The sequence below is a fragment of the Choloepus didactylus genome, chromosome 11 (assembly GCF_015220235.1).
Source record: "Choloepus didactylus isolate mChoDid1 chromosome 11, mChoDid1.pri, whole genome shotgun sequence".
NCBI lineage: Eukaryota > Metazoa > Chordata > Mammalia > Pilosa > Megalonychidae > Choloepus > Choloepus didactylus.
In genome coordinates this window covers 69765743-69779689 of record NC_051317.1, presented here as the reverse complement: position 1 = coordinate 69779689, position 13947 = coordinate 69765743, and the positions used below count along the sequence as shown (strand labels likewise).

Below are 13947 nucleotides of genomic sequence, written 5' to 3'. Positions count from 1 at the left end.
GACACACATTTCTTCTCTAGTGATCATGGATCAATCTCCAGAACGGACCATATGCTGGGACATAAAACAAGCCTCAATAAATTTTAAAATCTCTGACCACAATGGAATACAAATAGAAGCCAATAACCATCAGAGACTTGGAGAATTCACAGACACCTGGAGGGTAAAAATGAGGGAGAGATGAAAACATTTCCAGATTATCAAAAGCTGAGGGACTTTGTCACCAGTAGATCAGTCGTATAAGAAATGCTAAAGGGAGTTGAGTAGGCTGAAAGGAAGGAACGCTAAACAATTGACTGAAACTACATGAAGAAATAAAGATTTCCAGTAAAGATCACATGGTAAATGTAAATACCAATACTACTGTATTTTTGATTTGTAACTCCACTATTTACTTCCTACAGGATCTAAAATAAATAAACTGTAATGATTAATCAGTGGTTTTGGACTCAATGTAAAATATGTAATTTTTGACAAGAACTACATAAAGGTGGGGGAATGGAGGAATATAGGAGCATAGTTTATGTGTCCTATTGAAGTTAAGTTGGTATCAAAGAAAAACAAGATTGTTGTAGATTTAGGAGGTTAAATTTAAGCCCCACAGTAAACACAAAGAAAGTATCAGAGAATATGATCATAGAGATGAAAAGTAGAGTATGGGTTTGGAGAAGTGGGGAAGGGGCAATGGGAGTTAAGAAATGAGAGTAGGGTTTCTGTTTGGGGTGAAGGGAAATTTCTAGTAATGGAAGGTGGGAAGGTGATAGCATTGCAACATTCTAAATGTGATTAATCCCATTAATACAATGCTAGGGAGGGGTTGGAATGGGAAGATTTAGGCTGTATACATTGTTCCACAATTAAAAAAAAAAAGTCTAAATAGATGACAATTAAATGCCAAAGATGATCCTGGATGGGATCTGAGTATGGAGGAGAGGAGGCTCAAAGGGACACAGATGGGACATAAGAAAAAAAAAAAAGTAAATATAGAATGTAAACTTTGTATCAATGTTGAATTTCTTGAACTTCTTAACTGCGCTTAATGGGATTGCATAAAAGAATGTTCTTGTTCATGGGGAATGTGTATGTGAATTATATTGTTTGTTCAAGGATGTGTGCAGCTTGCTCTCATATGTTCAGAAGACAGAGCAATAGATGATGGATGATAGGGAGGGAGAGAGAAAGAAATGGTGTTGTGACAGGGTGTTCAAGTTGGTGAATCAGGGTATGGGGGAGGGGGGTCAGGGTATGCTGGAGTTCTGTGTATGGGGTTTGTATTGTTTTTGCAACTGTTCCTGTAAGTTTGAATTTATTTCAAAGTAAAATTAAAAAAAAAAGTGGAATTAGACCTTTGGAAACAAAGTAAGTATTAAATATTATTTTAAGTGCAGTTCTATAAATCAACTCCTGCTATAAAAAGAAGTATTTTAGTTACAGTTATTTTATAGGGTTATTTCTGCAGTGGCTTTTGGCATCTTAATATATTTGTACTGAAAAACTTTTTATTTTCTTCTTTTGTTTGTATTTTTAATGTACAAGGGTAGTACATTATAGGTAGATTGACAAGGACTAGGTTTGGTAATGAGATAGGAAAATAGGATAGAAAACTATTCATTCCCAGAAAATAGGAGGAACAGTAAATGGTCCAGGTATAACAGTTGCAGCTAAAGTATGGCTTCCGCAGAGTGTGGCAGGCTCTATAATTGAAATATTCTCAGCAGTGCAATAGCACATGAAGGAGTCATAGCCTAATAATAATGATGACAATTACGGGCAGCAGCATCAAGTTGTTACATGCACTTACATGCAAGTCACTTTAAATCATCCATTACAATAACCCAGTGATGTAGGCTGTATTATCTTTATTTTATAGAGGGAGAAAATGAGGTTGAAATATGCTCTAAGATAAGAAAGCTGGTAAGTAGGAGGAAAGTCAAGATCTCGACATATTTCTTTCTGTCTCCAAAGCTTATGTCCTTAACCGCCAGCAAAGAATGGTTGGTGCATTTGAAAGTGCATTTTACTTTACACTTTTCCATATAATTTAGTACCTCTTTACTGGCATGGTCATAGGCCTTTATATATTTGGATTTTTCTGTTAAGGGTAGCTCCAGGACAATGTTAATATTTTCATATATACAAAATTAAAATTCATTCTGCAATGTTAACCTCTTAAAACCTGTAAAATAGGATAATCTCTTAAAAGTATAAAATGCATGCCTTCACATTTAGGAAGCTAGAATGGTTCTTTTAACCGCCACTAGAAAATGAGGTACAGATTGTATTATATAATACTTTAGAATTCAAGTTAGAAATGTTAGCACTCAATACAATGAATACTGGCAGTGATTATCTACTTAAAATATCTTGGTTTCCTTCTCATACAATAGGCTCAATAAATACCTTAAAACTACTTTTTTAAAGCTTCAGATTTTAAAGTCGAGGCTATGAAATTATACATTTTAAGATGAAATGATGACTTTTATGGCATTCCTATGTGCCAGGCACATTTCTAAGTGCTTTACACATTAACTTCTCACCTCACAAAACATGAGGCAGGTGCAAATATTATTCTCATTTTACAAACAAGGACACAGAGGCGCAGAATGGTTAAGTAACTTGTCCAGGCTTGCTCTCCAATTAGTATGAAGCCAGGCTTTAACTGTGTAGTCTGGTTCTGAACCCTGTGCTCTGTCACCTTCCTTCAAATGACTTCCGAGGGGACTGCCTTTGAGTTAAAGGCTCTAGCTAGTAGTCCTGACCTTAGACACTGTGTCCCCATCTCATTAAATGTGTGCCCTCAAGTTGCTCAAGCTGTAAACTTGGGAGTCATTCCTGATTCCTCTTTTCCCCTTTATACCTTGTATCTAATACCCATGAGCTCTCTCTCTCTCTCTTTTTGATAACATTTATTTCTTGAATATATTCTCGTATCATAAGCATACCGTCTTTCCAATTTTCACTAAAGTTTTATTTCTCACTTCAGGTTCATTTGTTCCTAGTGCCCCTTCCCCCCTCCCAGGAATCTATCTTACCTGAAAACACTTCCTGAAAGTTTAATATGTTCCCTGTTGGGTTTCCTTCTAGAATATAGGGGGGACTTTTTCATGCTATATCTGAGTTATTGTTGAGTTTGACATTTAATTTCTCTATTTATACCAAATATACAGAACTCACCACTTTCTTGGGTGCTCTCTGCCATCATTCATAAAGAAGCAAAGTTTTACTCTTTCAAGAAGTTATTGCAAGTGTGATGACGTAGATAAAACACAATGCTTAATTTAATTGTGGGAAGAGGGCAGTTGCCTAGAAGTTCATATCTACAAACTTGATTCGAGTTCATAGTTTACCAAAAAAGCAAATTACCACCTTCAGTGTTGCTTGGAAATGTAGTAAAAATTATGGCCAAGTCCAAAATAATGATGAGGCACAGAGCTTGTTCTAGAGAATCATCAAACAATCTAGTTGGAGAGAGGACTAACATGGAAAGTACAAGTAGTATTTAAAGCAATGGTACTAACTTCAATGATAAGGATAGTAATTACTAAAGGACCTGAAGGTTGTGTGAGCTGAGTTTGTGGTATTAAGCACACAAAATCCCTCTCTGTCTCTTGGCCTTGATTCTGCAAATGTTTATAGATAGTGGATTGTGATGGGAGGATAGGGACTCCAGACATGTTCCACTCTCCCTCTTGGCTCACAGGGTTAAGGACCTGTGCCAGTTTGAATGTATTGTGTCCCCAAACGCCATTATCTTAGATGTAGTCTGTGGGGCAGACGTTTTGGTGCTGATTAGATTTGCTTGGAATGTGCCCACCCAGCTGTGGGTGATGACTCTGATGAGATATTCCATGGAGGCATGGACCCACCCATTCAGGGTGGGCCTTGATTGGTGGAGCCATATAAATGAGGACTCAAAGAGAAGGAACTCAGTGCAGCTGTGAGTGACGTTTGATGAGGAGCAAGCTTGCTAAGAGAAACGTCCTGGGAGAAAGCCATTTTGAAACCAGAACTTTGGAGCAGACGCCAGCCACGTGCCTTCCCAGCTAACAGAGGTTTTCCAGACGCCATTGGCCATCCTCCAGTGAAGGTACCCGATTACTGATGTGTTACCTGGGACACTTTATGGCCTTAAGACTGTAACTGTGTAGCCAAATAAACCCCTTTTATAAAAGCCAGTCCATCTCTGGTGTTTTGCATTCTGCAGCAGTAGAAAACTAGAACAGATTTTAGTACCGGAGAAGTGAGGTGCTTTTGCTGCTGAGTTTGCAGATACCAAACATGCTTGGAATGGCTTTTTAAATGGATAAGAGAAGATTCTGAAGAATTGTGAGGAGCTGATAGAAAAGGCCTAAACTGCTTGAAGAGACTGTGTAAATATGGACTCTAAAGATACTTCTGACAAGGCCTTGAACAGAAATGATGAAAGTGTTGTTGTGCTTGCACAACTATTCTACTTTCATGCCTTGCTAAGTTGACAGAGAGAGGGAAGGTAAGTAGATATAAAACATATTTTAAACTAGGGTGTATTATTATGGTTGTTTCTATCATTTAATTTCTATGAATGATAATAAGTTAAAATATCTACAACACAAAGTAGAGTTGTCTCTGTCTATTAGGTAGGATAGATAACCAGTTACCTGGAAGATTTTCTTTTCTTTTTTTTTTTTTTTAATTTTATTTTGAAATAAATTCAAAGTTATAGGAACAGTTGCAAAAACAATACCAACCCCATACACAGAATTCCAGCATAACCCCGTCCAGGGGCAGGGGGCAGGAATCACGCCAGCTAGGAAAACAGTTTGAAATTCTGGTGCCTAGGAGAGGGAGGGATTGCCCATGGGAAGGAAGAAGACCAAAAGAAGACACAAACTTAAAACTTCCTTGTAGCTGTGTTTCAATTCTAAACCAAAATTTGAAGTAGTCTTAGCTTTTATCAACCAATTTGCCTGTATGTTGAACTATTTGTTCAACTTTTGACTTTTCCTTCGGTAGATAATTTTAGTACATAAAATACTTAGGAGAATGATTTAAAATAAAGAAATTTGAAATAAATTGAACACTTTACATTGTCGACATATTGTTAATAAAATTTAGGACATACCTACGCAGCACATAGTAAAATGAAAAATTTTATTGTTTTCAGAATGTAGATATTAGCTATGTAAAACTAAATATTTTAGATTTGAAAGTTGATTTTAAAATATTAAAAGCAGACTTATAGAATATGATGTCAGGAAACCAGTGGGAGCCTTGGAAGCTGAAAGCCTAACTATACAAATCAGCAGTCATGTTTTGAATGTTGTTATCTTGAGGGACAGTAATTTTTTTTCATTGATCATCAGCACACACTGCTAGTGAAACACACCAATATACATTGCCCAGGTACTTTTAGAATTCTAAGCATCAAGAGAGTAGGAGCCATGTCTGTAAACTTTTCTGGGTCCACATGCAGAGTGTGCTTAATGAATTTTTGTGGGCTGTTGGGTTCACTTTTAGGGCACACTTGCAGAGAGGATTCGTGCCGGTGGGGCTGGTGTTCCTGCGTTTTACACCAGCACAGGTATGGGACCCTGGTACAAGAAGGAGGGGCACCGATCAAATACAACAAGGATGGCAGCATTGCCATTGCCAGTAAGCCAAGAGAGGTAAGACGTACTGTTATCCAGGTAACACCATTTCCACGTAGGATGTTTGGTGGACTCATTGGGTAAATAAGTATAGAATCACCTCTGTGTGAGGAAAAACACTGTCATTCATTTATGTAAATAAGTTAGGTGAACTTTCTAGCTAAAGCTGAGCAACTTCTAATAATTAAAATCTCACAGAGAAACTGGAATAAATAAAGAAGAGAGAGGAAGCGCTAATCAACAAAAGATAAGCTAGTCCAGGTTCGTTATCTGAACTGGTTTTGTGTAGATTTTAACAAACTTAGGGATGTTTATAATTGCTGATTGTGCTTATAAGAAAAATAAAGTAAATATGTATGGTATTAAACTCTTCATGCTCAGGCCCCTTTTAGAGGTGACTAAAGGAGAAACAAAACAAGGAAATTACTACTTAGTGCCTACCATCTTGAAAAGCAGGCACAGGTATAATTATATGTGAGTTAAATAGAAGTTATTACTTATGCCCTTTTTGCTTCATTCTGTAACTCTGGATACACCTGAGTTTTAAACTGTATAACCTATCTTTATTTAAAGTGCTAGATAGGGATAAAATATCTTTATAATAGGCAACTTCACTCATATGTTAGAAATGAATAGAACTCCAGACTTTTGAAATACCCAGACTTGAGCCAATTTTAAAAATTACACAAGCCTACATTTCATTACTATATTTTTATTTTCTTTCCATTCTCCTTGTCTACCTGGCTCAAGAGATTTAACAGATTTACAGAAATGCTGAATTATATCCAAAGAAGTGAAAATTTAGTAAACCGAGGAATCCCTTATCACCTTTATGCATATAGGGATGCTAGCTTTGCACCTCTGCATTTGGAGGGAAGATAAGGGGGTCATCAAACATGATCCTTGCTATTCAGTTTCTCCAGCAGCATCTTCCATCTGGAGCTTTGCCTTTCTTAGAGTGATCTATATTGATTCAAAGCTTTAATTAACATTTTTCATATTCTATTTTGCTTCTTTCTTTTTTATTAAATTCAGTTTTATTGAGATATTCACATACCGTACAATCATCCAGGTGTACAATCAGTTGTTCACAGTACCATTAATAGTGTTGTGCATTCATCACCACAGTCAATTTTTGAACGTTTTCATTACCATGCACTAAAAAGAATGAGGATAAAAGTTAAAGTAAAAAAGAACACCCAAAACATCCCATACCCCCCATCCCTCTCTATTATTCATCTGCTTGTCCTCATTTTCTATTCAACTGTCCATAAACAGTATAAAGGGAGTGGGAGCCACAGAGTTTTCACAATCACACAGTCACACAGTATAAGCTATATAGTTATATAATCGTCTTCAAGAATAAAGGCTACTGGGTTGCAGTTCAACAGTTTCAGGTATTTCCTTCTAGTTATACTAATACACTAAAAAATAAGAATGGATATCTATATATTGCATAAAATTAACCTCCAGAATGACCTCTCAACCCTATTTGAAACTCTTAGCAATTGAAATTGTATTTTGTTTAAATTCTCTTCCCCTTTTGGTCCAAGAAGACATTATCAATCACATAATACTGGCTCCAGGCTCATCCCTGGGAGTCATGTCCCATGTTGCCAGGGAGATTTACACCCCTGGTAGTCATGTCCCACGTAGGGGCGGGGGGAAGAATGAGTTTACCCACCGAGTTGGCTTAGAGAGAGAGGCCACTCTGAGCAACAAAAGAGGTTCTCTGAGGGTGACTATTAGGCACAATTTTAAGTAGGCTTAGCCTCTCCTTTGCAGTAACAAACTTCATGAGGGCAAGCCCCAAGATCGAGAGCTCAGCCTCCTAAATTGATAGTCCCCAATACTTGTAAGAATATCATTAATTTTCCAGGTGGGGAAATTTAATATTTCCACATTTCTTTACTGCTAATTAAGTTTAAAAAGCTTTTAACAAAATAAAAGGCAGGAGCCAACTCATTAAAATGACACTTAGCATTCTTCAATAAAAATGCTCAGAAAAATTGGATTCATACTTTGATAGCTTGCTAAAAGTTGTAGCATTAAGTCATCCTGGGAAAACATAGGCTAGGATAGAATCTGTACCAAATACTTTAGTTCATTTCTGTCTGGAGTCAGGCCCATGAATCTAGTAGTTTTGTAAGTTTGTCTGTATCCCCAGAATAAGCAAATAATATTGAATGGATTCTTGTTAGCTTTTTATGTCCCTTGTTTATAATAGGAACGGAAATGTGACCGAATTCCTTTATTCATCAATATTAATTGAGGAACTGCCCTTTGTTAGATACTGGTCTGAGCAGCCTGGAAAAAGAAATGAGTTAGACAAAGTCTCCCTGCTAGTGAAGGAACTGGCATGTAATGTCAAGTAATAAAAGAGCTGGGAAGAAAAATTTAACAATGGAGTGACCAGTGGCCAGGGAGGTAGTGTGCCAGATTGGGTGGTCAGGGAAAGCCTCTCTGAGGAGTGGGCATTTGGTGAAGACCTGAACACGGTAGGAATATGAGTTGGTGAAGATCAAGGATACATGCTCAAGTCAGAAGGAAGTACAAGATCCTGAGGCAGCTATGAGCTTGTTCTGTTTGTGCAACACGGCAGTGCATCTAGAACAGAGTAAATGAGGCAGAGAGTGGTAGGATTGGAAGTTAGAGAGAGACAGTAGCCAGCTCACATGGAGTTTGGATTTTACTGAGTGTGATGAGAAGTCAGTGGGAGAATTTTGAGTAGGTTTGGGAGAGTGACATGATCTGAGTTACATTTTGTCAAGATCACTGTGGCTGTTGGGTGAGTTTTTTGTAGGGGTCAAGGAGAAGGAGCAGGGATCGAAAGTAGGAGGCTGTTGTATTAATCCAAGTGGGAGTGGAAGGTGACTTAGACTAAGGGATAATGGTGAAAGTTGTGAGAAGTGGTTGGAATTAGGATATATGTTGACATAGAGCTAACAGAATTTGCTGATGGATTGGTTGTGGGGTGTAAGAAAAGAGAAGAATCCAATGTGCCACTTATTGAGATGCCACTTATTATTACTCCCACTTATTGGGAGTAATCAAAGAACTCTTTCTGAGAAATGGAGCATTTGAGATGTCCATTAGTCTTCAAGAAGAGGTGTTTAGTAAGTTCTAGCTTGGGGGAGGGTTTAAAACTGGATAGGAACTTTGGAGACATCAGCATGTGGTTGTTGAGTCTTTGGTTGAGCCTTTGGAACTAGATGAGTGGCTAGAGCCTGAGTGCAGTTAGAGAGCAGGTCTAGGAACTGAATCCTGGGCTTCTTCAACATTTAGAAGTTGAGAGGAAGAGAAGGAGTGGCCGTGGAGAATGGGGAAGGGTGACCAGGGAGCAATGAGGAAACCCAGGGGAGTCTGATGTTTTGAAAACCAAGGGGAAGTTTAAACAGGGTGTGATCAATTGTTTTAAATACTGTGAAGAGGCCAGGTGACATGAGGACTGGGAATGCACCATTAGATTTGGAAAACTGGAGGTCATTGGTGATGATAGGAGTGGTTTTTCTAGAGTAGAGGAGATGCAAATCTGATTAAAGTAGATTCAAAAAAGCTGAAAGGGGAGAAAGTCAAGATTGTGAAATGCACAACTCTTTCAAAGGAGTTTAGTAGCTTGTTTGGCAAAACCAGTTCCTTCCCTGTTTTAAATTTTAGAATAGCTAAACTCAGAAACAGCTGGTATGCCGACGTCGCTTCAGGAAATTATGTAATTGGGATAAGGAAAAGTCAATTTCTTGCCCTTTTCCTGGCATAATATATTTAGTCCAGTTTTCTAGATCTGTATGTAACATATTAAACTATAATCACTGATGTTTACAGTAATGGTATTGAAGTAGATAAGATACTAAAAAAATGAGTAATGGTGATATGTAGATTATGAATATCTTTCATATAATTTACCTAAGTTCATATTAATGAATAATTCATCAAACATTCTCTAAGTTCATTAATATTTTATAGCAGGAAAGTGGGATGCTGTCTTTTAAAAAGCTTTTCTTTAAAAAAGGTTTTCTGTTTTAAGTCATAATTGAAGTACAGTACACCAAAACTTTCTACTGAAGCTTTCTATAAAATGCACACAGTTTGTCCACTAGGGGGTGCAGTAGGAATGAGAATGATACCTGCCTTCAAATGGTTCCCACCCTGTGTGGTGATGGTGCATGGGAGTTGACATTTCCTCTCTTCTTTTTTTTTAATTAGCAGAGATAAATCCCCCAAAAGGGATAAGGCACCCAATGCCAAGGCATTGTTTTGCCTTGTTTTTTTTCTCCCAGAAATTCATAGTGAAATTAAAAGGCTGTAAGTAAACATACAAAAATCAGTAGCATTCCATTAGACCAGTAATACAGAAGAGAAAATGTAACAGAAAGAAATATAACATTCATAGCAGCAACAGAAACCATAAAGTACCAATGCATAAACCTATGAAAAATATGCAGAGCTTTAATGGAGAAAATTATAAAACTATTGAAGGAGGTAAAAGAGGACTTCGATAAATAGAGGCATTTATTATACTCATGAGTAGGAAGATATGGTGTGTATTTTCTCCAAATTAATTTATAAATTTTAGGATTTCTAATTAAAATCTCAACAGGTGATTATAGATTAGGAGAGACAAATGGAATTTTATAACTGTTTTATGTACAAAAGCAATACATTTATATAGTTTTTATGGGATAAAGAGGACTGTTTTTTATTTCAAAGATAACTTATGCATGCAAATAATAAAATGAATACTAACATGCACAATCTAAAATGAATATTAAAATGAATAACATGCACAGTCTGAAATGAATAATGAAATGAATGTTAACATGCACTTCAAATTCCTCAAATGCAGTCAAATGCACCAAGCTCTCTCGTTGCTGGGCCTTGCACATGCTGTTCCAGCAGTTCCCCCTCTTCCACTTTGACTAAACCCTTACGGTCTAAGACTACTCATCCTTCAGGTATCGGTTCTTCTCCCTCTAAGAAGCCTTCCCTGACTAGGCTTGTGCTCCTGTCTGCCTCCATGAGAGTGCATATCACAGTCAAACAAGTCCTATGCAAATACCTGACGACATCCTTTTTGTCTTCTGCAGGTGAGGGAGTTTAATGGTCAACATTTTATCTTGGAGGAAGCAATTACAGGGGATTTTGCTTTAGTGAAAGCTTGGAAAGCAGACCGAGCAGGAAACGTGATTTTCAGGTAGTATGATGGTTTTAAGAAATATTCATGTAATGTTTAGCAACTTTATATTTCCTAGATTATGACTACACAAAGGACATCTTGGTGAGTTTGCTATTTAAACATTCATTTTAAAAATGGCTTGAAATCATACCCACGCATGTGTATGTGTATATGTGCATCTGTATATGTATACTCAGGGCTGGTTCTACAGTCTCATTAGTATGATGCATCTGTGGGAGTTGTTCTGTCTGGTTGGTGCCCATGTTGAACTATTTGTTAAATATTTGAGTCTCACTCCTGTATATAGTCACATACAAATTATCCCTTTCTTTAAGAAAGGATTTCTGTTTTAAATCATAATTGAAGTACATGTACCAAAACTTTCTACTGAAGCTTTCTATAAAATGCACACAGTTTGTCCACTAGGGGGTGCAGTAGGAATGAGAATGGTTTATTCATAGGTATTTTATGGATTCCATTGCTGCTATGAATGTTATATTTCTTTCTGTTACATGTTCTCTTCTGTTATTACCGGTCTAATGGAATGCTACCGATTTTTGTATGTTTACTTACAGCCTTTTAATTTCACTATGAATTTCTGGGAGAAAAAAACAAGGCAAAACAATGCCTTGGCATTGGGTGCCTTATCCCTTTTGGGGGATTTATCTCTGCGAATTAAAAAAAAGAAGAGAGGAAATGTCAACCCCCATGCGCCATCACCTCACAGGGTGGGAACCATTTGAAGGCAGAGATCATTCTCATTCCTACTGCACCCCCTAGTGGACAAACTGTGTGCATTTTATAGAAAGCTTCAGTAGAAAGTTTTGGTACATGTACTTCAATTATGATTTAAAACAGAAATCCTTTCTTAAAGAAAAGGATAATCCCCCCGTGTATTTTAGTTGCCAAGACCAGCTGCAATGTTGAGGCATGGTTAGAAAACATGACAAAAGCACATTATTTTCTTTAATTTTAATATTGCTGCTTATAGTGTTGTCTTAAAACGTACAAGTTACTTTGACATTCTGGAAAGATATTGCTAATAATCTTTTAGGTCAGCTCCTTTCCAGTCCTATTAATGTCTCCTACAAAATGCTTATAAATGTTCTATCTGAAAAGTTGATTAACTATAATGCTGAACTTTCATTTTCATTATCTTGCTAGCCACAGGCTTTCTGTTTAAAATCTTTTAATTACTCTATGCATACTAAATACCTGGATTTATAGACTATATAGTTGTTTTTTGAAAATTATGCTACCTCTGAGTATATAGATAAAAGTCTTCCAAAATATTTAATGTGAAGACTTACAGAAATCATTTTCTTTCTCATAATATTGCCATTTGTTGCTTTTAATTAGCAGGTTTTTTATCTTAACTAAATGCAGCTTTAGTGTAATCACAATTAAATTCTTAGTGACAACTTGTGTTGATTTTGTTCATTTCGGAAGAATTTGTGATATTGGTATTATGTAGGTCTCTTGAATTAAGCCAGTATTAAAAATTGCAACTAATTTTAGCAATTACAGAAGACATTTTACCTCACATCTACCTTACTGATTGATGCTTTGGTGTAATATTTGCAAACCTTAATTGCTTTTTTACAAATATTAATGAAATTTATGTATTTGCAAATGACAATGAATTTTTAAAATATTTCCTGGAGTTTAGCCTGGGCTCCATTGTCTGGCTCTTGATATCAAGACTGCATTAAGGGCTATTCTAAGCACTGACTTATGGTGATGGTTACTGACCTTTGATGTGAAATGAGAGGTCTCATCACAGATGGTTAAACTGTCCTAGAAACTGACCTCTAGGACCACCTTCCTGTTTAGTGGGACAATTGGTCCAGAAGTTTGTTTAAGCCTTTAACAGCATGGGAGAGGCCTGGATTCCTTTGTGTCTGGCTACTCTGCTCTTGGAGATTTTAATGCCCGGCCTTCTGTTGGAATCCATAGCAGCAACTTGTAAAAGTATGCAAGGACTCCTCTTTCAATGGCGTACCTATTGTTATACCTGTCCTTTTGAACTGAACGATAGCAACATTGGTTGGCTGAAAGAGTGAGTAGAACATAGCTATGATATACTTCCATTTCCTTCTAACTAGGAAATTTTTCTATCAACATGTATTTCCAGAAACAAAAATATTTTAATTTTTATGGTTAGGAGAAGTGCATCAATTTAGGGACTTGGGGGGTGCAAAACCATTGGCAAATTGACACCTTCACATTTTATGCCTCAAGGTCTGATGTGGGTGTTGTGCTTTCAAAAATTTCAGTAGAAAATCATCCTCCAGAATGATCTTTATAGGTGACTCACAAATTACCAATGAATGTATCATTTAACTTCAGCAATATGCTTCTCTTAATAGAAAATATAATTACTATACCTTCTCAGTTGAAGAACTTATTCTTCTTCCTTTCTTAATATTTTAGTGAGAACAAGTTGTATAGTGAAATATTTAGCTATAGGAACAAAATGGCATCCCAGTTAAAAGATTTAGGGAAATTAGTTTTTTTTCCAGGCAGGGGGAATTAGGGGGAATTACTTTTAAATAGAGTTTATTTTGTAATATTCATTTTATTTTTTTGTGTATACACTATACGTTGAACGTGAAAAATAGTCCCTCTTTCCTTCTACCCCGTGAAGAATGATCTAAATTGAATGAAGTGGCCAATGTATTATTTTTATATATAAAATTGTTATAAACATCAGTAATGGAAAATATGATACATTTTTTTTAAACAGATGCATTATTCTTAGTTCATAGACATTCTTATAATCTCTAACATTTTAAAGCTGAAAAATATGCTTCTTATTTTTGGTCTCTTTTTCCATTACCTTATTTCCCCACCCCTAACATAGGAAAAGTGCAAGGAATTTCAACTTGCCTATGTGCAAAGCTGCAGAAACCACAGTGGTAGAGGTAAGAGAAAGAGGTTGTTTCTAATTTCTTTGTGTTAATTTTTAAAGTTGATGTTATGTATTCAAGAAAAGTACAACAATTTATTTGTTTTCTGGATATGGATGGATTCCATTTTAAACATATAATAATTGACATATAATTAGATCTAATTTTGCTGTAATGTCTGCTTTCTGGTTACCTAGGGCCTCGATAGATTGCTGTCTTTTGAGAATCAAGTTATGGG

At 36.4% G+C, this 13947-nt stretch overlaps 1 protein-coding gene across 1 annotated transcript in view; it reads left to right on the top strand.

Moving 5' to 3' along the window:
• The window catches only part of OXCT1 (3-oxoacid CoA-transferase 1), a 176244-nt gene that overhangs the window by 12179 nt on the left and 150118 nt on the right, over positions 1-13947 (top strand). Inside the window, 4 exon segments of the mRNA XM_037798944.1 lie at positions 5497-5557; positions 5560-5645; positions 10712-10818; positions 13664-13724. Coding sequence (XP_037654872.1) covers positions 5497-5557; positions 5560-5645; positions 10712-10818; positions 13664-13724 — 315 coding nt within the window.